Below are 22841 nucleotides of genomic sequence, written 5' to 3' on the forward strand. Positions count from 1 at the left end.
TCATATACTGTCAGTACTTTCCAGGATAGCTGAAGAACTGGCCCATCTGTTCCAGAAATCACGTTCCAGAAATAGAGGTGGTTGTACATGATTTGTATCAGAGATTTCCTTTCTCAATCACTAGATGTCCAGTGAGCAGTAGAATATAAATGAAATAAGTCTGTTTATGCTACTGCATGTTGTAAGAAAGAGTATCTTGGGTCCAGCAGCAGTTTCTGTTGATGGAAGGGCTTCCCATCAGCAGAGCATTACTTTCTTGCTGCCACCCACCTGTCGTGGCCAAAAGTGTTCCCAGACAAGGAATCCAGGAACCAGTGTGAGAGTGGAGCCAGAGGTCAGCAAAGGGATGGGGGAATTGGTAAAAATTGTCCTTCCTTCCTTACACAAAAGTCATCTGCTGGATCCATCCCAGTAAAGGATAAATCACTAGTATATTTTGAGCATATGACCTTTGTGGAGGAATTGAGATGGTTGGTGGCACACATAACTGGGTGAGAGCTGATGCGACACATTGAGGAAAGGGTGGACAAAGTTGCAGCTGCTTGACCTTGTTTTGGTGCTGCAGTATGGTTGAAAGAAGAGAGTTGAGGCCAGTTTTATTTACATATAGGGATGATTAGAAAGCTAGATGGTCCGTTATCTCTTATGACCAGCAGTATAGTCCTAGGAATTTATATTCTGAAGTAAATCCCACTGCATTCAATAGGATTTACTCCCTATTAAGTGTGTTTAGGATTGCAGTTAGAATATCCTTTTTCACATATTCAGTTTGTTGTCACTGTGCACACACAGAGTTAATTTCAAAATATTCATTCATGTATACATCAGGACCTGCCACCTGTACTCTGGATTTTCTACACTGTTCAACCCCGGATACTGATGCTATGCATTATTCACTTGGGTTCACTTTGGTGTAGTGGTTAAGTGTGCAGACTCTTATCTGGGAGAACTGGGTTTGATTCCCCACTCCTCCACTTGCAGCTGCTGGAATGGTCTTTGTTCAGCCATAGCGATCTCAGAGTTGTCCTTGAAAGGGCAGCTTCTGTGAGAGCGCTCTCAGCCCCACCCGCCTCACAGGGTGTCTCATGTGGGGGAGGAAGATAAAGGAGATTGGGAGCCACTCTGAGATTTGGAGTGGATATAAGTCCAATATCATCTTCCTAGATACTGCTGTTTAAGCCCCATGGAAATGAATGGAGAATGAAAGTATAAAAACAGCATCTCTAAATTGGCCCCATTATTTCAGAACAAATCAGCAAGCACTAGGTTGAGTGGCAAGGCCCAGTTATTTGGCTTGAAGGCATTTCCCCATTATATTAACAGAAAGCTTTCTTGTTTTATGGGTCGACATAGACAGTGACATTTGTCTTAGCAGTCTTCAGTTCAATGATTTTTTCCCAACCTTCAGATGACCTTGCTGTTTTGAATACTATTAAGTGAGATGTTTATTATCTCTTCAGTTTTTATACTTCCCATTAACCAAGGAGTTTGGAGCAACATCAGCGGTCCTGGCATTCTTTCCCCTCCCCACACAATTGTATCCTCACAACATCTCCATGAGACTGAGAGACTTGCCCAAGTAATCTTCATGGCAGAATGGGGATTAGAACCCAGCCTTCCCTGGTCATACACTGCCCTCGCTATAGCAGTGGTCTTCAACACACGAGTCAGGACCCTCAGATGGGTCATAAACCACTAGGCAGTTGCCATATTTTTTTTTATTTTGGAAGGACCTGCTGTTAGTGCACATGAATAGCCAGCAAGGGTACCATGTCTCCTGCCTCTCTTTGCATGCACACTTAGAGGAAGGAGCAGCAGGATGTGAAAGTGAGGTCAGTCGGCAGCATTCCTCTTTAGTGCAGGAAGGTTCAGAGACTTGCTTGCTCCCCTAACAAGCTCTTATGTGGCTTCTTTCTGTTGCTCTGGCTTGGCCAGTCTCACCTCGCAAGTTGGCCTTCCAGCTCTCCCTGTGTGCTTGCAGTGTTGAGGCCCCATACCCCATAAATGGGATAACTCTGCATTCTCCTTTTCCTATCTTAGCACATGACTTCTTGACATGTGGTTACAACTCAGTGGGTCCCATGCTGATGCCTAGGTGTTAACGGTGGGCCTGGAAAGATTGATGATCATTGCATTACCCCACACTGTCTTGGGTTAGTCACGAGAGCGTCTTCACTGACATTTTTTTTTTAAACCAAGTTTGCTGCATAGTGGATAAGGGCACAGCTGGAAGTTCCAATTCAGATTTTCACTCAGCTATTGACTTGGGGAAGGACTGTTGCTCATTGGTAGAACACCTGTTTAGTGTGCAGGAGGTCCATTCTCTGATATCTTTAGTTCGAGAATCTCAAGTGACAGGTGTCTCTTCTGCCTGAGACTCCAGAGAGCAGCTGCACATCAGAGTAGGCAGAGAACTAGGTGGACCAATGGGACTGACTGATTTGGAGTATTTTTTTTCAAAAGTCATATATCACAATGCACACATATTAGACAAAGGCCCTTTGTTTTTATATTGCTGGAAGTTTGTAACAAATATGTCATAAATTGATGATGCTGACAATAATGCTGTGTGCATCTGACGAAAATAAGCTTTGGTTCCCATAAAGCCTGTGCTGCAATAAAGCTGTTAGTCTGGAGGGGCTCGTTGTTTCTTCGCTTGCAATACAATTTTAACCAAAATTTTACCCTTTAATGTTCATTAAAACGACTGGGCTTAAAAAGGCCAGGTTTGTCGTGTAAAATGGCCACCCCTTGTAGATTGGTTCTGCTCATTATGATTTAAAGATAGAAATCTGTGCAGCCACCTTGTCATTTTCTTTTTTCATATTTCTACATTTTATATATATAATCCTGGTCTGAAATAGTGTAAGCTGATCCCCGGATGCTCCTTGGTCTTCCAAAACTGCTGTGATTTCACACTGATGCTGCCTAAATTTTGTTGCAACTGCATGTGAAGGTTTGCTGAAAATTTGAGGGGGGGGGGGAGAGGGGCTTTTTATTATTTGTTTTAGAAAATATACCTTTTTAAAAAACCCAGAAATTAAGCTCATGACATTTAGCCTGAGTAAAACAGCCCCTTCTGCCTCATTGAATGGGTTCAGTGAGTGCCTTGCATTAGAAAGTAAGTGCTATTGACAGATACAAAAAGTTAAGCTAATTAATCATGTCTGCATAGAAGTAGTGCTGCAGGGAAGTCATTATTAAATGGCATTTAGTTCAAAAGAAAAGAACTACCCCCATTCCCAGCAGATTCATCCATGCTGACCAATCAGAAAACAGCACACACATGTTAGGGCTTTATCTTCTGCTCTTATATATTTTTGGCTAGAACATGATTGGCTTTTGTCTGAGGTTCATGGGAGGGATTACTTCACACTGGTTGTAGCATCCCCGCAGATCCTTATTTGGTAGGCTGTTGATAGAACAAGTCTTTTCCAGCAGCTGAGCATCCTGGCATACATAATTCATTAAGTCCTGGTGTTCAGGAAATATGCAGATCTTTTGCCGCTCTTCAGATTTCTCTTCAGTTTCTGCAATATGCTTTTCTGAACTGGTCCTTGAATTTTATAGCACTTTGGTATTCTGCAAATGGCTCTTATATAACCAGAAGATCCCACAACTGGAATGCCCGTTAGTGTTCTCTTGTGTGCCAGCTGCAGGGAATCTATAGATCAGCAGAACTAACACACTGAGGGTGGAAAGAAACTGATTAAGAAAATCCAGCTATTTTTCTTGTCTGTATCTCAAGAGCTTGCAGAGGACTTAACATTTCTGTTTAAATTGGAAACTCTTAAAAAACCAAAAATGCCTGAAGCAAATTATCTACTCTCAGTGTCTTGGGGCTACATAAAGGTAGGATTTTTTAAAAAACCTTTTTAACCACTGGGTGTTTGTTTGTATACAGTAATACATTTTGAACAAATATAATTGTGGAGACATGTTCAGAAAAAGGGGTAATGGTTTAAACGTAGATATTCTGTTTTATGAACTGAGGCTGCTTTAACCTAGCTTGTAATATGTAACTGGTAAAGGGAAAGAGGTGCCCTCTGGTTTGAGGCTCCTCTGGTTTGAGGCTCCATCATTATATAAATGAAGGAAAATTCTACAAAAAGTCCACCAGTGTATCGTTCAAGGAGAAGCAGATATTTGGATCAAATCTAGGCTTAGGCTGCTTGAACCACATTCTGAGGAGAGCTTGGCTAGCTAAGCAAAAGGATAATGGCTGAATATGTGAATTCGTATTGCTTCCTGATCATATGAAAATCTCCCCAATTACCAAGACTGTGCTTTAATAACATTTTTCTGGTTTTCTGTGTGTGACACCCAGCTTGTATTGATTAATGCCTTTTCAGGTTGAAAAGGGTCTTTTCCCTTCAGCGGTGTGCCTTATGATGTAAAGCTGCCAAGAATGAGCCTCAGATTTTAGGGTTGCTATTATAGAAAATTCGATTGGCTTATCTTTTCTATATAAAACTGTGCACCATTTAATCTGATACAGGTGTTTCCTAGCATACAGTAGCGATGCAGAATCATACAACTTTTCCTTTTTTGTTTCTCAGTTACATATAATTCATTTAAATAATCTGTCACCTTCCCTTGCCAATTCAGAATAACATACTTAATTAATTGTTGTTTTTTCTTAACTGAACTGTCCAATTTTATCTTCTGTTATATGGATTTAAATTGTTACTGGCTTGTAAACATTGGCATTACACAGACAACAGTGCTTATTTTAGAATGTAAGGTTGGAAATTGTATATTATTTTGGTCATCAGAATTTTCCTTACTAAAGCAGACTCTTACAATATTTTCATAAAAATTTCCTACAATTGCACATGGATTAATTTTATGTGTCAGCTTGATTTTATTTATCATGTGCCATATAAATAACCAAGCTTTTGTATGCTTGTATTCTTTTTTCCAGGGGCTTGCTTTTTTAAAAAAACACTTAACATTCATTTAGAATTCTTCCTTGGGATACCTGTTATCCCTTTATCAAATACATCCTGACTGACCATGGAAAGTTTGCATGCAAAAGCAGCTTTCCATGAATTAATTACCCTTCTGCATGTTTGTTTTTTTTTAAATGCAGAGGGATTCTCTCTAGAGAGAACCTCCCTCCAGCTAGCATGGAAGGACCATGCACTGCTTTTGTGCACTGTATATATCAAAATATGGCTGCCAATTGAATGTTTGGACAGTATCCAAAACGTGTATGAGAGGACTATTCAGTATAGGGGCTGGAACTGAACTAGGGAGGCCTGGGTTCAGATCCATGGTTTGCTGTGGTTACACGCAGAAACCACAAAGAGAAAGGTAATTAATGTGTGGAAGCCATCATCACCCTTTTTTGCATGACAGTTTCATTCTTTCTGAGTCAGAATATTAAGTCTGTACTTGGCCAAATGGTGATAACAGTGTTCATTGGATGGCTTTGGTCAAGCAACTAAAAAAGGGATTTCCCTTGTATGTTACTTCGATCAGCCCCCCCCCCCCCGAAATAAAAAAAAATCTTCCAGAGGTTGTTGGGTGAATGGTGACTGAAACCAGACTGTCCCTTTCCCCTCCTCATCCCACAGTTGATCCAGCATTGCCAGAGTACCAACTGTCTTTGTGGTAGAGCAGCCCCCCTGCAGAATTGCTGCTAAACCTGAGGCTCTTAACGAGTTATTATCTTATTGGTAATTGCATTTTATCAAGAGCGGTCTAAAGAGGTGATGGTAGTAGAAAGTGCCATCAGTTTGCAGCTGACTTATGGCAGCCCTATAGGGTTTTCAAGGCAAGAGATGAACAGCGGTGGTTTGCCATTGCCTGCCTCTTTGACAACCATGGACTTACTTGCTGTTCTCCTACCCAAGTGCTAACCAGGGCTGACCCTACTCACCTTCCAAGATCTGATGAAATTGGACTTTCCTGGGGCATCCATATCATGGCAGCAGAATACTAGATGTCTTCAGTAATGTACATGAATGGGAGGGTGTTCTTCAAGAGATAAAGAATCATTTCTAGAAGCTGTTAATATTTCTGCTTTGTTATCCTCTGCGCACAGTGTGTGAATAATGAACTTATATATATGATTCCCTAGATCATAATTAGAAGGAAACAACCAATATTCTCTTAGAATGTCTCCTTACAGATTAGTTTCAGAGGGTAGCCATATTCTTATGCAGTAGAACAGATAGATTCAAGTCCAGTAGCACCTTAGAAACCAACAAGATATTCAGTATATAAACTTTTGAGTTGAAGCTATCTGACAAAGGGAGTTTGGAGTCTTGAAAGCCTATACCCTGAAAATATTGTTGGTCTCTAAGGTGCTTGAATCTAGCTGTCCTTATAGATTAGTTAACATATACACCAGAAGTTTCCACTTTGAGGTAATGGGCCCCTTTCTACTAGGTTGCAGCTGAGACATTTATGTTGTCAGGGCTGAAGTTCTGTTTGTGGATCAGAGGCTGGTTTGTCATTCTTTTTTTTTTGAGGTGTCAAGTATTATAAGTGTTTCAGAGTCCTTTGAAGAGTGACTGTAGCTCCATGAGGAAGCCCATACTTCTCATGCAGAAGGCTCCAGGTTTAATCTGTGGAATTTCTAGTTTAAAGAATCCGAGGGATCAGATAACAGGAAAGACCCTACTTTGCCGGGGACCTTGGAGAGCCATTGCCAATCAGAGAAGACAGTACTGATCTTAATGAGGTGATGCGCTGACTCATATTCCTCTTGTCCTAGAAATAAAATAAATGTACATTTCCCAAGGAAAATCAACTCAGAGCGTCTTCTGAGGTACCCAGTTGTTACTTCCGTTATGTGCATTCTCTACATCAGGGATGGCCAACAGTAGCTCTCCAGATGTTTTTTGCCTACAACTCCCATCAGCTGCAGTCATTGACATGCTGGCTGGGGCTGATGGGAGTTGTAGGCAAAAAAACATCTGGAAAGCTACCATTGGCCACCCCTGCTCTACATATATGTGTTAATGAATGCCTTAGAGACAGCACAACAGCTTGTAGGCCTGTGGAGAATCTGCATGCCAAAAGTGAAGAACATGTTGATATTGGATTTATACCCAACCCTTCACTCTGAATCTCAGAATCTCAGAGCGGTTTATAATCTCTTTTACCTTCCTCCCCCACAACAGACACCCTGTGAGGTAGGTGGGACTGAGAGAGCTTTCACAGAAGCTGCCCTTTCAAGGACAGCTCTATGAGAGCTATGGCTGACCCAAGGCCATTTCAGCAACTGCAAGTGGAGGAGTGGGGAATCAAACCCGCTTCTCCCGCGCACTTAACCACTACACCAAACTGGCTCTGAGTGTAAAAACAACATTTAGGAAGGTTTCAGTCCTCTCGAAGTAAATGGGAGTTAAACATTTGTGTCTTCCTTGATGAAGGGACATAAATTGTCCTGTATATTTCTACTGTTCTCTCGCTAGGGTTGCTGCCAGCTCTGTATTGGGAAATACCAGGTATTTGGAGGATGGAGCAGACCTTAGAATCTTAGAGTTGGAAGGGACCTCCTGAGTTATCTAGTCCGACCCCCTGCACAATGCAAGAACTTCGCAAATACCTCCCCCACACATATACATCCCCATTGAGCCCTGCTCCATGCCCAGAAGATGTCAAAACCCTCCAGGATCCCTTCCCAAACTGGCCTGTAGAAAAATTACTAACTGACCACAAAGTGTCAATTAGCATTTCCTTGTGTGTGTAAAAAAAGGCCACAGAAACTGAGGCAACCCATCCTGCCCTCTTTCTCATGATCTGCGTAATTAACAGGATCCTCATTGCTATTAGATGGGCATCTAGCCTCTGCTTAAAAACCTCCAAGGAAATAGAGCCCATCACCTTCTGAAGAAGCCTGTTCCACTGAGGAACAGCTCTAACAGTCAGGAAGTTTTTCCTAATGTTTCGCCAGAAACTATTTTGCTTTAATTTCAACATGTCGATTTTGGTCTGACCTGGGGCAACAGAAAACAATTCCACACCATCCTGTATATGACAGCCCTTCACGTTCTTGAAGATGGTAATAATACCATCTCTCAATCGCCTCTCTAAAGACATGAGAAATAAGAAAGATTCATTTAGGAAATGCATGAATATAAAGAAATAACTCGTGCTTGTAGAGAAAGAGTTAGGAAAGCTAAAGCTCAGTATAAGCTTAGGCTAGTGAGAGATGCTAAAAACAACAAAAAAGGGTGTGTTTTTTTATGGATAGTGCCAGCTGAAGTAATAAAAATAATGGCTGAGATAGGTGAAGAAAAGTGGTTGTCATATAATCAATTATTAAAAATACAAAGTGGTAAAATAGAATTGAAAACTGCTGAAGAGCTGAATAATAAATATGATTGGTTCCAAATGCAACAAATAAAGTTTGGTGGATAATGATATCAAAACTGAAGGAATAAGAAAAGAACAAACAGAAATGGAAAAAGTTCTGCTTGGAGATAATGAAAAATTAATTTCACAAATATATAAATTACTTTTAAAATGGTCTACGGAGGAAGTAGTGAAATCTCAAATGATTAAATGGGCAATTAATGTAAATAAAGAAATTGGCAAAGATGAACAACAAGATGCCAGATAGATGTTGGAAATGTAAAAAACATGAAGGTTCCTTCTACCATATGTGGTGGACTTGTGAAAGAGCAAAAAAAGTATTGGCATCTGATTCAACAAGAAATTTCTAAGATCTTGGGAAATGAATTTAAGAAAGCTGCAGAGACTTTTCTGTTGGAATTACAAATGGAAAATTTTCCAAAAGAAGATAGAACTATAATTTGGTACTTGCTTTCAGCTGCTAGGATATTATATGCGCAGTTGTGGAAGCAAGAAAAAATACCAGAGAAATGGGATAGGATTGTAAAAGTTATGACATGGAGTGAAATGGACAAATTAGCAAGAACTTTAAGAGACTATGATTTAGAAATTTTTAAGATGGAGTGGAAAAAGTTCAGAAGATATGTAGAAAAAGAGTGGAAAATAAAAGGACATTGGACAATTTTTGATAATGATTAAGTTTTAGAAAAAAAGAATATTAATTTTTGTTTTTATTAGTTAAGGGTACCTTTAAATATTAGTATTTTAAGTAAATAACACCGGCGAGGGTCAAGTAACTGGGGGGAGGGGTGGGTAGAAAGTAATATATGGGATTGATAAAAGAAGTTATTAATGAAGAAGAAGAAGAAGAAGAAGAAGAAGAAGAAGAAGAAGATATTGGATTTATATCCCGCCCTCCACTCCAAAGAGTCTCAGAGCGGCTCACAATCTCCTTTACCTTCCTCCCCCACAACAGACACCCTGTGAGGTGGGTGGGGCTGGAGAGGGCTCTCCCAGCAGCTGCCTTTTCAAGGACAACCTCTGCCAGAGCTATGGCTGACCCAAGGCCATGCTAGCAGGTGCAAGTGGAGGAGTGGGGAATCAAACCCGGTTCTCCCAGATAAGAGTCCGCACACTTAACCACTACACCAAACTGGCTCTGATGCAAGAAATATAATTTGTTACCATGTGTTACCAAATAAAATTGTTTTAACCTGAAAACAACAAAAAGGGTTATTTTCTTATATTCAAAAAAGTAAGAAAAATATCAAGGACATTGTAGGCTCCTTGCAAGGACAGGAAAATGAAATTGTAACTGGTGGTAAAGAAAGGGCAGCAGAACTGCTCAATTCCTAATTTTCCTCAATCTTCTCTTGTGAAGGAAACCATGCTCAACATGGCAAAAACAGAAAATATGATGAGAGAAGGGAGTTGCAGCTTAGGATCAGCATAGGGGTAATACATAAACACCTAGTTTCTTTAAATGAAACTAGTCCTTGGGGCCATATGAACTGCACCGAAGGCTACTAAAAGAACTTGTGAAGTAATTTCTGAACCTCTGGCCATTATTTTTGAGAATTCTTGGAGAACAGGTGAGCTGCCAGAAGACTGGAGGTGGGCATATGTTATTTCTCTTCAAAAAAGGAGGATCCGGGTAACTGCTGACACATCAGGTTGATGTCTATGCCTGGAAAAGTTTTAGAACAAGTCATCAAACAGTCAATCCTGGAACAGTTAGAAAAGATGGCTGTGATTACTAAGAGCCAGCATGGGTTTCTCAAGAACTCATGTCAGAGTAACCTGATCTCCTTTTTTGAGAAAGTTACTACCTTGCTGGATCAGGGGTTACTACTTTGCTGTAGACATACTGTGTACCTTGATTGCAGTAAGGTTTTTGATAAGGTTCCGCATACTGTTCTTGTTGACAAGTTGGTAAAATGTGGTTTGGATCCAGTTACTGTTACTGGATCTGTAACTGGCTGACAAATTATACCCATAGAGTGCTTGTGAATGGTTCCTCATCCTTCTGGAGAGAAGTGACAAGTGGAGTGCCTCGAGGATCTGTCCTGGGACCTGTTTTGTTCAACATCTTTATAAATAATTTGGATGGATGAAGGAATAGAGGGAATGCTTATTAAATCTGCAGATGATACTAAATAGGGAGGGGTAAGAAATATGGCAGAATACAGAGTTAGGATGCAGAATTATTTTAGCAGACTGGAAAACTGGGCTAAAACAAATAAAATGAATTTTAACAGGGATAAATGTAAAGTTCTGCATTCAGGTAGGGAAAATCCAATGCATCATTATAGGATAGGGGAGACTTGTGTTGGCAGTAGTATGTGGGGAAAGAATTTAGGGTACACTGAACAAGAGTCAACAGTGTGATGAGGTGGCTAAAAAGGCAAATTCAGTTTTGGACTGTATCAACAGAAGTAGTGTCTTGATCTTCTGGAAATCCATTATAATAACAGGAGAGCTCCAGGTAGCACCTAGAGGTTGGCAACCCTAGTTTCCAATATCCTGGCAGTGACTGGAAATGTCCTGCTGTTACAGCTGATCTCCAGGCACCAGAGATCAATTCACCTGGGGAAAATAGTTGCTTTGGAAGGTGCGTTCTCTGACATTATACCCCATTGACGTCCTTCTCCCCAACCTTTGTCCTCCTATGGCTTCACCTCCAAAATCTCTGGGTATTTCCCAGCCAAGCTGGCAACCCTATCCCTCACTGAGGTCTAGAGGCTGGGGGTATTGGCTTGATCGATAAGTCCATCCAGGCTACAGCTTCTGCCCTCTTTCTAGACGAGGCAGAGTTTCCTCACTTTACCTTTTCATACCGTCTGTCATTGAAGCCAAGCATATGGCACATACTTCTTCTCCTTGTTTTCCTTGTTTTTTTCTTCTGTAGATTGTTGAAGTACAGATTAAATTAGGGTAGCAGGAATGGAGGAAGACCTAGAGAGCAACAGCAAGCCTGATCTTGCCAATAAGGGGCATGAGCTCAATTCAGTGATGTGCTGCCCTGTTTGTATCCTGATTAGGGGTTGCCAATTGTGTTGGAAAATTGTGGAGATTTGGGGTGGAGGGTGTGATGCCAGAGAGTCCACCCACCAAAGTAGCCACGTTCTCCAGGGAAGCTGAACTCTGGAAATCAGTCGTAATTCCAGGAGATCTCCAGGCTCCACCTGGAGACTGGTAACCCTAATCCCGGCCCTTCTGTGTCTCCTATCTGCCCCTTTCCACCATCTGAGTAAGCCCCCAAGAGTCCTCTAATACAGAGGTCCCCAGCTCCCAGGCCATGGACTGGTACTGTTCTGTAGTAGTAATAATAAGACATGGATTTATATCCTATCCTCCACTCCAAGTCTCAAAGCCGTTCACAATCTCTCTTAGCTTCCTCCCCCACAACAGACACCTGTGACGTGGGTGGTGCTGAGAGGACTCTCACAGCAGCTGCCCTTTCAAGGACAACTCTGCGAGAGCTATGGCTGACTCAAGGCCATTCCAGCAACTGCAAGTGGAGAACTGGGGAATCAAACCTGGTTCTCCCAGATAAGAGTTTGCACACTTAACCACCACATCAAACTAATAGAAATAAAGCGCACAATTGCATCATCCCAAAACCATCACACACACACACACACCCCAGTCTGTGGCAAAATTGTCTTCCACAAAACTGGTCCCTGGTGCTAAAAAGGCTGGGGACCGCTGCTCTAATAGACTTGAGACTAGCAGGTATTGGTAACTTAGTGGCAAGCATGAGGTCATAGAGCGGTTTCTTTTCTGCCTGTGACCTAATAGAATCTCAGCACCAGCAGTTGTCTCCTAGACCCTGATATGAATAATCAAGGATCTTGCTGTGCTGCTTCCCCAAAGAAGGGACACCATAGGGCGCTTACCTTTGTGGTTTTGGGGTAAAAATAAAAGGTAGTTTATTAGTTTAAATTATGTGTTGCATGTGGCAAGGGGGGCATGTGATAAGCAGCCTATTAAGCAAATGTAAGAAACCTGATAATTTGCAAGATGAGCCAGTGTGGTGTAGTAGTTAGAGTGTTGGCCTAGGATCTTGAAGGCCCAGGTTCCCATCCCCATTCTTCCATGAAGCTCACTGATGGGCCTTGGGCGGGCCACTCTCTGTTAGTCTAGCCCACCTTGTGCGGTTGTTGTGAAGATAAAATGGAAGCAAGGAGAATGATCTTTGCCACCATGAGCTCCTTGGAGGAAGAGCAGAATAAAAATGTGCCAAGCAAATACATATATTTTCTAATGCATACCACTTTGAGGGGGGGGGGGCTTTCTTCACCCTTGAACCAGCACACATGAGCAGAAGTTTCCGGCTCCTTTCTATGTCAGAAAAGGAACCCAAGTGGTGCTTGATTCCTCAGCCAACTCAGTCAGCTCCTCCCTCTGCCCCCTCCCCCAGGGCAATGTCAGCACTTCAGGGTTAGTGCCAGTGTTCCTCATACAGTGGAGCATACGCATTCCTGTTTCAGTTCAGGGGCTTGGGGAGGATGAAAGGTTGTTTTTCCCTTGCTTTCCCTAAATTGTCCCAGTGCAAGTGGGACTGCCTGTGCTGGAAAAAACAGTGGCAGAGTCTCCTGTTCTATTCCCCCCCCCCCCCTCTTAGTTCATCTGGGGACACACTTCAGCCAAGGCTTATACATACACGCACACATAACTATGTGTGAATGTGATACGTACCAAATAACTGTGGCAGCTAAAACAAGTAGACTTTGCTTCCCTCCCAAAGGCTTTTGTTGCAAGGTATGAAGGAAGCAGAATGAAGGACACTGAAAGCATCAGATATGAGCTGAGTTGTGAATGCGCACATATTTCATAGCCCTTTCCCCCCATGTGAGTGCAAAGGGAAGAGTGAGGATTTTTTTTAAAAAAACTGCATAGTGTTCATCAGACTGTTTTCACATGATATTTTTTTCACAAGGCTTGAACTGCCTTTGCATTTCTCTCATGCTATTTTTTTTATATTTCTCATTGTTCTTGGGATGGAAGAATGAGGGCAGGAGAGGCATTAGAAATGCCACTGGAGCACTCTGATCAGTGCAGCTTTTATATTCCTGTCATAAACCTACTGGAGAGCTGTTTTAAGCCTTGTGCTTGAAAATAGGGAGATGCTGTTTTATGTTATATGAGAGGTTTTTACAATAAGATGGAAATCAAGTTGTGTGAAGCATGGTGGCTGACTGGCTTGTTCTAGTAAACTATCACTTTAAAACGTACTTCTTTGCTCTTTCAACATGCCTTGCGGAATTCAGTATTAGATTCCTGTCCCCTGTTCCTTTGCTGAGTCGCTGAAAATTGTTCTCAAACCTGACCCCCCCACCATAAAACTAGAAGCAACCATTGATGCAGCTGTTTCAGACCAGAAGAGACTTGTGAAAGGGACATCTTTGGGTAGCATTGCTACTGGACTCTTGCAACGCTCCATACTGAGTTTCTTGCAGCCTGCAGCTTTCAACTAGAATGCTGTGTTTGCATTAGCTAGGAGTGATAACAGAGTTTCCCTCCAACTGCAATAAGGGCCATTGTTGCCACTGTATAAATCTCACTCCCCAAAGATGATTATTTCAAATAAATGCATGCTCTTGTGAAAATTCTTGCCAGTGCAAGAAATCTGGTATTGTGCCACAAAAGGGGCACACGGGGTGATAAATATGTAGCACAAGAGTAAGGTGCAACAATGTACCCACATTAATTGGAAACACAGGATTGGATCCTGTAGTAGAATGGGACTTTTCAGTTTAACCATCCCACTGCAGCCCTCTCATCTCCAAGAAATGCTGCTCCAAGGAAGGGGAGACGAGGAACTCACGGGAATGACATGAGGGGGAATGGTAGAATAGACGAAAATGGCCCATTTGGTCTGGATCCAGCCCACTTGACAATTAGAAAGGCCTGCATCATCTCTGATTTCACAGTACTATTCAAAATGTGTTGTTGCTGTTCTCAAGGTGCATTTTAAAAAGTCTATCCGTAAACAAAATTATAGCACTCAGGCTCCCATGACAGTTGGATCAAATTTTAGTAAATTGGGTACCACCACCACCACCCCAGTTAGAGAGACAGATGTACTTTCAGAGAGCGGGGAATTGCTTTTGACCTTTCTTTAATCCTTACCTACAAGGATGCTGAAAATTGTTCAAGAGAGCTGAACATTTTCAGATTCGATGATAGCGTGCTGCAATGTATTTATACATCATTTGAAAAAAAAGAAACAAAGGTGGGATGTGGTATGTGTGTTGTAAATTAAATAGGAGTCAATTTCTCTCCTACGTATGCATCTGAAGAAGCAAAGTAGTTGAATTAATCCGTACTCAGGGCCACAATTAGTTTTCCACATATATTTATATCATGTTGAGTAGATTATTATATTTGATGATGCCTATCTTTGAGATTCTCTCCCTGCCATGGAAATGGGATTCTATCTTCTATTATTCTATTGAGTCAAAACAGTTTTCAGAATGAAGCCTCTATAAAAGGAATCTTGAACTTTTTCATGCCCAAGGTTCATGTCACTGACGCATCCTATTTTTTTCTTTTTTCCTTTGCAGTTTAAAAGAATGCTCAATCGGGAGCTAACCCACTTATCTGAAATGAGCCGATCGGGCAATCAGGTCTCAGAATATATATCCAACACATTTTTGGGTAAGCAGATGGCTTTGGAAACTGGTACTGCTTGTGCTTTTCCCATGTGTTTTCTCTTCCAACGCCCACCATCAACATCCAGATGGAAAGGTTCTAGCATTGCATATCTTTGCTGAAGAATAATGTTTTGTGCATATTCATATAAATCATGGTTGGTTTAAATGCAGTGCTTGCCTTTGGTTTTACAACATGAATTTTTCCTTTACATTCAGTGTGGCCCATTTGTGTTCCTCTGGACAGACCACCACCACCCTCCACCCTCCCAGTTATCTCTGCTTTTTACGACGTGTTGTATGGTTACGCACAAGTATATGGTGCAATCCCATCATCAACACGCCATCCTGATTAACACAGACATTTGGTTCTCCAGATATGTTTTAGTCTTTAATACATGTCAGTATAGTGTAGTGTTTAGAGTGTTGGACTAGGAGTGATATCCTTCTCAGCCATGAAGTTCCCCGAGTAACCTTGATCTGCCAAGCACTCAGCCTGATCTCACATAGATATGGCAGGGTCGGGGGGAGGGCATCCATGAAGAATAATATAACAGAAGAACATATGAAAAGTCCTGCTGGATCAGACCAGTAGTCCCTGAAGTCCAGCATCTTGTTTCACACAGCAGCCAATGAATTGCCTCAGAGAGCCAACAAATAGTGCATAGAAGTCAAGATTTTCCCTTGATATTGTTTGGTGTAGTGGTTAAGTGTGCGGACTCCTATCTGGGAGTACCAGGTTTGATTCCCCACTCCTCCACTTGCAGCTGCTGGAATGGCCTTGAGTCAGCCGTAGCTCCGGCAGAGGTTGTCCTTGAAAGGACAGCTGCTGTAAGAGTCCTCTCAGCTCCACCCACCTCACAGGGTGTCTTCTGGCCACAATCTTCTGGCACACCATGGTGGTCTATTGTCATCTGGTGCTGATGCAAAGATTGATAAACCCAATGGACTGAATAGGCTACTATCTGGAAAATACTTTCAGCCCCAAGAACATATTATGAGGGACTTAGAAAAACCTGATGATGGTGTCAATAAATCTAAAATATAATCTCGGAACTGTGAAGTGTTATGTAGGTGGGTGGGTGGATTGATAAAGAAGCATAGACTAGTGCATATCATACAATGCTACTGCAGACAAGCAATAATATGTAGGGGATCCCTGATTTATGCCACTGCAATTAATTTAGCATTCAGTACTTGGCAAAGACAAACTCCCATCCACCACATCCAACATGGCTTGCATCACAGAAATGTACACTTGCATGTATGCACACACACACAGAGAAGATGTATTTGCTCAAGGAATATCTTGATGACTGAAAACCTGAGTATTGAATTGAGTGCTGCCTCATACATTATTGTGACATCATTATACCAGGCAAGAACAAGAGGAATGCATGGCCATTTTGTGCTGGCAGAACCCTTAACAGTTATACAAGTTCTGCTCTAGAGCCAGTGTGGACACAGTGCTCAAATGTTATGACTTGATGCTCACAGAATCAGAGTGCTAGCAGTTTTTTCAGCCAGTTCAGGGGATTAATTAGCTATTAATTATAGTCAGATCCCAGGCTGTCATGCTTTTCTGTATAAAAACTTGCTAGAACGCAGCTTAAGCTATTGATTCTAAATTGTAAAGCAAGACCTTTTATCCTAGTTATATATCCAGCTGAAATTAATCTCTCAAAATCCCCAACCCTCTATTTACTTACTCAGCCATTGGAAAACTGAATTTTATGAATCCTGGCAGGAAAGTTATCACCCTAGTTTAAGAAACTTTGAAAAAGCTGGAATAGAATTGCCTGTGGAGATGACCTACTTAGAAGAATCTTCTTGTTCCCACTTACTGAAGAAACTGAGACTTCTCTATCAGTGTTTCCATGGTTGTGGGGGGAGGAGAGAAGGAAATACATTGTGTTCTCATCCTGTAATATGTCCTCCTCAGCAAGCAGGAAGACAAAGGCCTCATGCTGGTGTCAAGTGACATAGAGATCTGTTGTAGAATCAAATAGTTTTAATTGGACTTAGAAGCCCTTAAGAGGGTGAAAATCTAAACCAAATGGCCACATAAGACTCGAGCCTCCTTCCAATGCAAATTGAAGAGCAACTTAAAGACATTAGTTGCCTGCACTCACTCAACTTATTACTGAGGCAGCTAACAACAACTCCATAAATAACCTATCCAAAAAACAAATATCTTTTTAATAAGCAAGTAAAACCCCAGCACTGCAATAAATAAGACTGGTTAATGATGCAGCAGGGGAAGGAAAGGAAAGGTCCCCTGTGCAAGCACCAGTCATTTCTGACTCTGGGGTGACGCTTTCACAGTGTTTTCACGGCAGACTTTTTACGGGGTGGTTTGCCATTGCCATCCCCAGTACACCCCCAGCAGGGGAAACAACATATTAAAACCTGTTAGCACTGCAGTAAAAAGGCAGATGAGAATAAAAACCAAAACAACTGCAGAATGAACAACCAAAATCGTGTCACTATAAAATTCAAAAGACCTTGGCCAAAAAACATGCATTTACTGGATGGCAGACATTTGACAGGCTCAGAGGAAGTAGATGCTCATAGACAGAACATTTCAAAATCAGGGTGTTACAACCAAGAAGACCCTACCAGTCATAGCCACACATATAAAAGTGTGGCCTTGAAACAAGACCTTATTATGGCCTTGAAACAAGACCTTATTATGGGTAGGTATATTTTGAAGTAGGCATCTTTCAGTTACTCATGTCTTGGCCTTCCCCATTGTCTGACAAAAAATTCCATGTCCCTCATAAAGCCTCATGAACATTGCCTCTCTTTGTCAGTTTATTATACTTCTCTAAAAAGTTGCTAGTTATTTCCTCACAGAGGAAGCCCAGCAGTTCTGGGTCATCTTTCATTCATTTCCTGATTTCAGTAGAATACTCTTGTTTCCTCTAGGAAAGGGATTCCATATGATTGAAGAAATAGATGTATAACCCTCACTGAAGCAGTAATATCTGGGGAGGGGTAAATTTTCAGCTTGCAGTAATGCACTCAGCACTGATAATGTTAACTGTTCACTTGGAACAAAACCCTAGGGAATCCCATGGAATTCCCTGGCATATCTAAAATCTTCTGGACAGACACTTCCTTTCACTTGAGTTCATCTGACAACTTGGTTTATAATCTTCCCCTTTGATGGTCCTAAACTTTGTGCATATGACTGAAGCCATAAATATCAAGGCATGCACATGAGTCTTTATTCTTCTGCCTCTACTGGTTTGTAGCCAGTCAAGTGCTTTTCCTTTCTCCTAGTTGTATTTAATTGGTGAACAGAGGGAAGGGGGGTAAGAAGGGAGGGGGCCGAATGCCTCAGGCTGATGCTTGGTGACATTTTCTCTTGTTTGCAGTGATCTGATCAGAATTCACTGCTGTTTCCAGTGAGTACTAGCCCCTTCTAAAGGTTTTAAAAAAACAACAGCCCACGAAGCAGAAGAAGCAAAATAGAGCTGTGGTCTAGTTACGGCGCCATTCTTTTTCACTAAAGAGGACCATTAACTGGAACATATAAATGTTTAGTTTTCTCAAATATTCTAGATAATTCATGTTTTTGTTTGTACGGGAGGGGGGTGAAGCTAAACACAAGGTTTTGAAGGGATGTTATCCCCTAAAAATCACTTGCTTTTACATCTTTGAAGGACACATGAGCAAGCATGCATCACTGCATCTTCAGAGGCAAACTTGAAAGCCTGAGGTGAATTGTTTTTCCCATCATTTATCCATGTGAAATTAATAGGTAAATGCCTGATCATATCATGTGACAGATTTTCAACCACAAGTGATTGGTATAAAGATCTCGAGGCAGCTTCCTCTGCCAGCATCCTGTCCAGACATTATTTTGCTCTATTCATGGTGACACCAGGAGATTCCCCAGATGGTTAGGGGAAAAGGGTTGAAAAACCAAGCTCATCTGAACTGCTGGCATAGGAGGCTCATAGCCAAGCAAAGCCCGGATTTATCCAACATGTCCCTTTGACGTATGAAAAACACATCTTAGTAGAGCTCTTGTCTTGTTTTACATAATAATTAGAAAGATTTGTTTAAGGCCATGGTGAATGTGCGCTTGGATCGGAGCACTGTTTTCCCAGTAGGATTTTGCATAAAGATGAATCCAGGTGTTACCTCCTACTGTCTTCAATTAAAAGGATCTTTGTATTGGGAAAAACCCCTGAAACCATGGAGGATCACTGCCAGTCAAAATAGAATATCCATCGAGCTGAATCAATGGTCTGATTTTGATACAAGCCAGGTTCATGTTTTCCTATTTCTTGCAGTATGTTGGTTTTTGGTTGTGTCCCCCCTTAAGTCTGTACTTTGCAAATGGAGACATTTTATGAAATTGAAAAGTCTGTGGTTAGGTTTGGTACTGGATTTGTTTTGTTTTACAAGGCAGTTCTAGTATACACACAGATTTTCTTTTCCCCCCCTTTTAAAGACAAACAGCATGAAGTGGAAATCCCATCCCCAACACAGAAAGAGAAAGAAAAGAAGAAACGGCCTATGTCTCAGATCAGTGGAGTGAAAAAACTCATGCACAGTTCCAGTTTAACCAATTCCAGCATCCCCAAATTTGGAGTTAAAACTGACCAAGAAGAGATTCTAGCCAAGGTAAGAGCAGTGCTAATGTCTAACTGGCTGTGCACCTTTTAAACTATGGAGCCACAGTAGTGGAAAAGTAAACTAAAAAAGGGTATGCACTCAGGGTGCATGCTGGTCACCTTCTGCACCAGCTGGATTTCAACAGCTGATTAGATTATATGTTCATTCACCAAAAGAAAGGCTTGGTTAGAGTTTTCTCTCCTTTGGTTTTCCCACAGTGCTATGAGCAAACATTAAAAATGAAAAGATTGCAGAATCTCTGAAGGTTCTCATTTGTCTCTATTCCTGATGGTAATTATAGCAAAAACGCTCCATCCAGTTCATACAAAATACATTGCACAGTTCTCTCACGCAAGACACTGCCTCCCTTTTTAAAGTCTAGAAAATCATTTGCTGAAAAGTTAAACTTTTGGTTTGTAGCAGCAATCCAGTGTTGTTGTTTCCACATAGTCACCAATACTCCCTCTAAATGTGGAGTCTTGTAAGCAAATATTCTACTCCTTGAGTCACTGGCATTAAAGTTGTGAGCTCCTGCATAGATTAGTTTGCCCTGGGGCAATTTTTCCTGAGCTACAACAAAAATGTGTGAGCCGGAGGCTAAAACACTGTGAGCTAGCTCACATTAACTCATCTTAGAAGGAACATTGCTAGTCACGCAGTGGAAGACTGAGTTTTAGATTCCATTTTCTGATGTTTGATTCCCTATTAGGAACTAGAAGATGTAAACAAATGGGGCCTTCAGGTGTTCAAAGTAGCTGAATTATCTGGGAACCGACCTTTGACAGTCATCATGTACACCATTTTTCAGGTAAGTTCAACAAACAGGCAGCTTTCCATTTTCCTTCTCCTTCAGCCCTTCAATGTCTTGTAACAGCAGCTTTCTTTCCTTGTCTTAACTGCAGGAACGGGAGTTGTTAAAAACATTCAAAATTCCACCAGACATGTTAATAACATACTTGATGACATTGGAGGATCATTACCATGCAGATGTGGCATATCATAACAATATACATGCTGCAGATGTTGTGCAGTCCACACATGTGCTGTTGTCAACCCCTGCTTTGGAGGTAAATCCACAATGTAGAGACACAGACTTATAATAGACAAGCATGAAATGTTGCACTTTCAAGGACTTAAGCATTCGTGCTTGTTTTGTAGTGTTCTGGAATGTTCCTGTGATACTGTTTAGGAAACCTGTTATCTTCAGCATCACTCTCTTCAGTATACTGGCTGTTTGCAGGATGTATCTTCTCTTTTTTAATATAACAAAATAATACAGCAAAATAAAAAGTCTATCCATAAATTCTTCTCTATTTGACCCAATTGTATTAGCTTGCTTGCCTGTAAAGTAAGTATCTGATAGTCAGGTTTTATCATAAAATATTCAAGTAGAGATTCTGCACTGGTTTGTTCTTAGATTCAGTGATTTGAATCTTGTGACCGCTTTGTTTTAAAAATGGCTGGTCCATGAACAGAAGCAAAATCATATGCCACCATTTTAAACTGGGTGGTATCTGGGCAAGCAGTAATAAGGCAACAATTGCTGAATGAGAGAATTCATATTGATGGAATTCACAGTTTAATTCTATGTAAAAGTTACCCCAGTATATTTGAACTGAAGGGGTAAGCTTGAGTAACTCTGTATTGTACAGTACCTGACTGTATTTATAGGCAGTACCTGACTGTATATTTAGAAGAAGTTAAATTAAATGGGACTTCTCTTCTTCACTTAGGAAGGACAGCTGCTGCTTAGTAAAAGCTCAGTTAATACCATGTTGCATTGCAGCATACATTATAAATGTATATATCATTTAGGTTTAAAGCACAAACTGAAGAGCAGCTGTATCAGGAAATAAATGCTTTGGATGAAGTGTATTACTGGCATTCCAGAGCAGTGTGACATTTTCCTGTACTGCAAGCATTCATTTCTAATTCCAGTGTTTAAAATTTGTTTCCAGTTAGACTAAAATTCTCAAAACAGCTAATTTGTAGATGGGGAGGCATATTCATTTTGAGACTTAAATTTTGGCAGTGTGGTTTCAAACTGTGCACCATGCTGGCTTCTCAGTCACTTGGATATTTTAAAAAATGAAATTAGTGGATAGACAGAAATTGTGAAAACTTCCAAATATCTGGCAAGTAGTTATCCAAATTGTTTCATAAGCTTGGGTTTAAATTGGTTTTTGTAAAAATGGGTAACAACTAAGAGACTCTTTATTGTGTTTTGGCACTTCTGCAGATCAGAACTCAAATGGGGAAGTGCACTTCTAACAAAAAATATTTTCTCTGTTTAGTAATGTAATTCATTCTTCCTCCCCCAGGCGGTTTTCACAGACCTAGAGATTCTGGCTGCCATTTTTGCCAGTGCAATACATGATGTTGATCACCCTGGGGTTTCAAACCAATTTCTTATCAACACAAGTAAGTGGGATTTGTTCTTGCTAACACTTGACAATCTTTTTGTTTGGCATTTTAAAAGCAGTGCATGCAGGAAACAGACATATATCTCTTTCTCCAGTCCCATGCCCTTATCAAAATGGGGCTTAAGGAAGTGAAAAAAATGAGTTTCCTATTCAGCTCCAGTCACTCCACGTCTTGAAATTTGCACACCTACAAACATGTTATGAGCAGTAGGGCTACCCTGTGGGTACAGCAACCTTGCATGGAAGTCTTTCCTGTGTTTCTGTATCCTGTTTTGCTCTCTGTCCTTTTCTCATACTTTTATTTATTGTTTACAAAATTTATATCCCACCATTCTGCCCTTAAAAGGGCCACCAAAATGGGTAGCAATTCAAAACATATGTGATGAAATTATGAAACTAGTAACATAAACCCCCTCCCAAACATACCTCCTTAAAAGAGCTTTAAAAAGGGTTAAAAACAGAGCTAAGTACATATAAAACAATTAAAATATGTTCAAAAGATAAGAATTGGTTAGGAGGAAGGGATTATTGAGAAAAACTCCAAATGAAACAAAAAGGTCTTCACCCACTGGTGGAAGATGGCAACAGAAGGGGATAGAAGAATCTCACCTCACCCCCAGGAAGAGAGTTCCAGAGCTTCAGAGCTATGACTGTGAGAGCCCTTTGCCAGGCTGCCACATGCCTAATCTCAGAAGGCAGGGACACCGAAAATTGACTTGTAATAAGGGATTAGGTGGTCTTTCAGGTATGTTGGACCCCAACCACACAGGGCTTTGAAGGTCAAGACCAACTCCTTGAATTGTGGCTGAAAACAAATAGGAGG

At 41.1% G+C, this 22841-nt stretch overlaps 1 protein-coding gene across 8 annotated transcripts in view; it reads left to right on the forward strand.

The window, feature by feature from the left end:
- PDE4D (phosphodiesterase 4D) overlaps positions 1-22841 on the forward strand; it is a 596108-nt gene that overhangs the window by 560932 nt on the left and 12335 nt on the right. For 7 of the 8 annotated variants that reach the window (XM_060235952.1, XM_060235953.1, XM_060235957.1 and 4 more), the window contains 5 exons: positions 14880-14973; positions 19432-19604; positions 20305-20403; positions 20498-20662; positions 21917-22016. In XM_060235952.1, the coding sequence (XP_060091935.1) occupies positions 14880-14973; positions 19432-19604; positions 20305-20403; positions 20498-20662; positions 21917-22016 (631 nt within the window). Of the gene's footprint in view, positions 1-3398; positions 3853-14879; positions 14974-19431; positions 19605-20304; positions 20404-20497; positions 20663-21916; positions 22017-22841 lie in introns of those variants that run through there. The other variant, XM_060235959.1, reaches the window with a different exon arrangement.

Source organism: Heteronotia binoei, chromosome 4 (genome assembly GCF_032191835.1).
Source record: "Heteronotia binoei isolate CCM8104 ecotype False Entrance Well chromosome 4, APGP_CSIRO_Hbin_v1, whole genome shotgun sequence".
Lineage (NCBI taxonomy): Eukaryota > Metazoa > Chordata > Lepidosauria > Squamata > Gekkonidae > Heteronotia > Heteronotia binoei.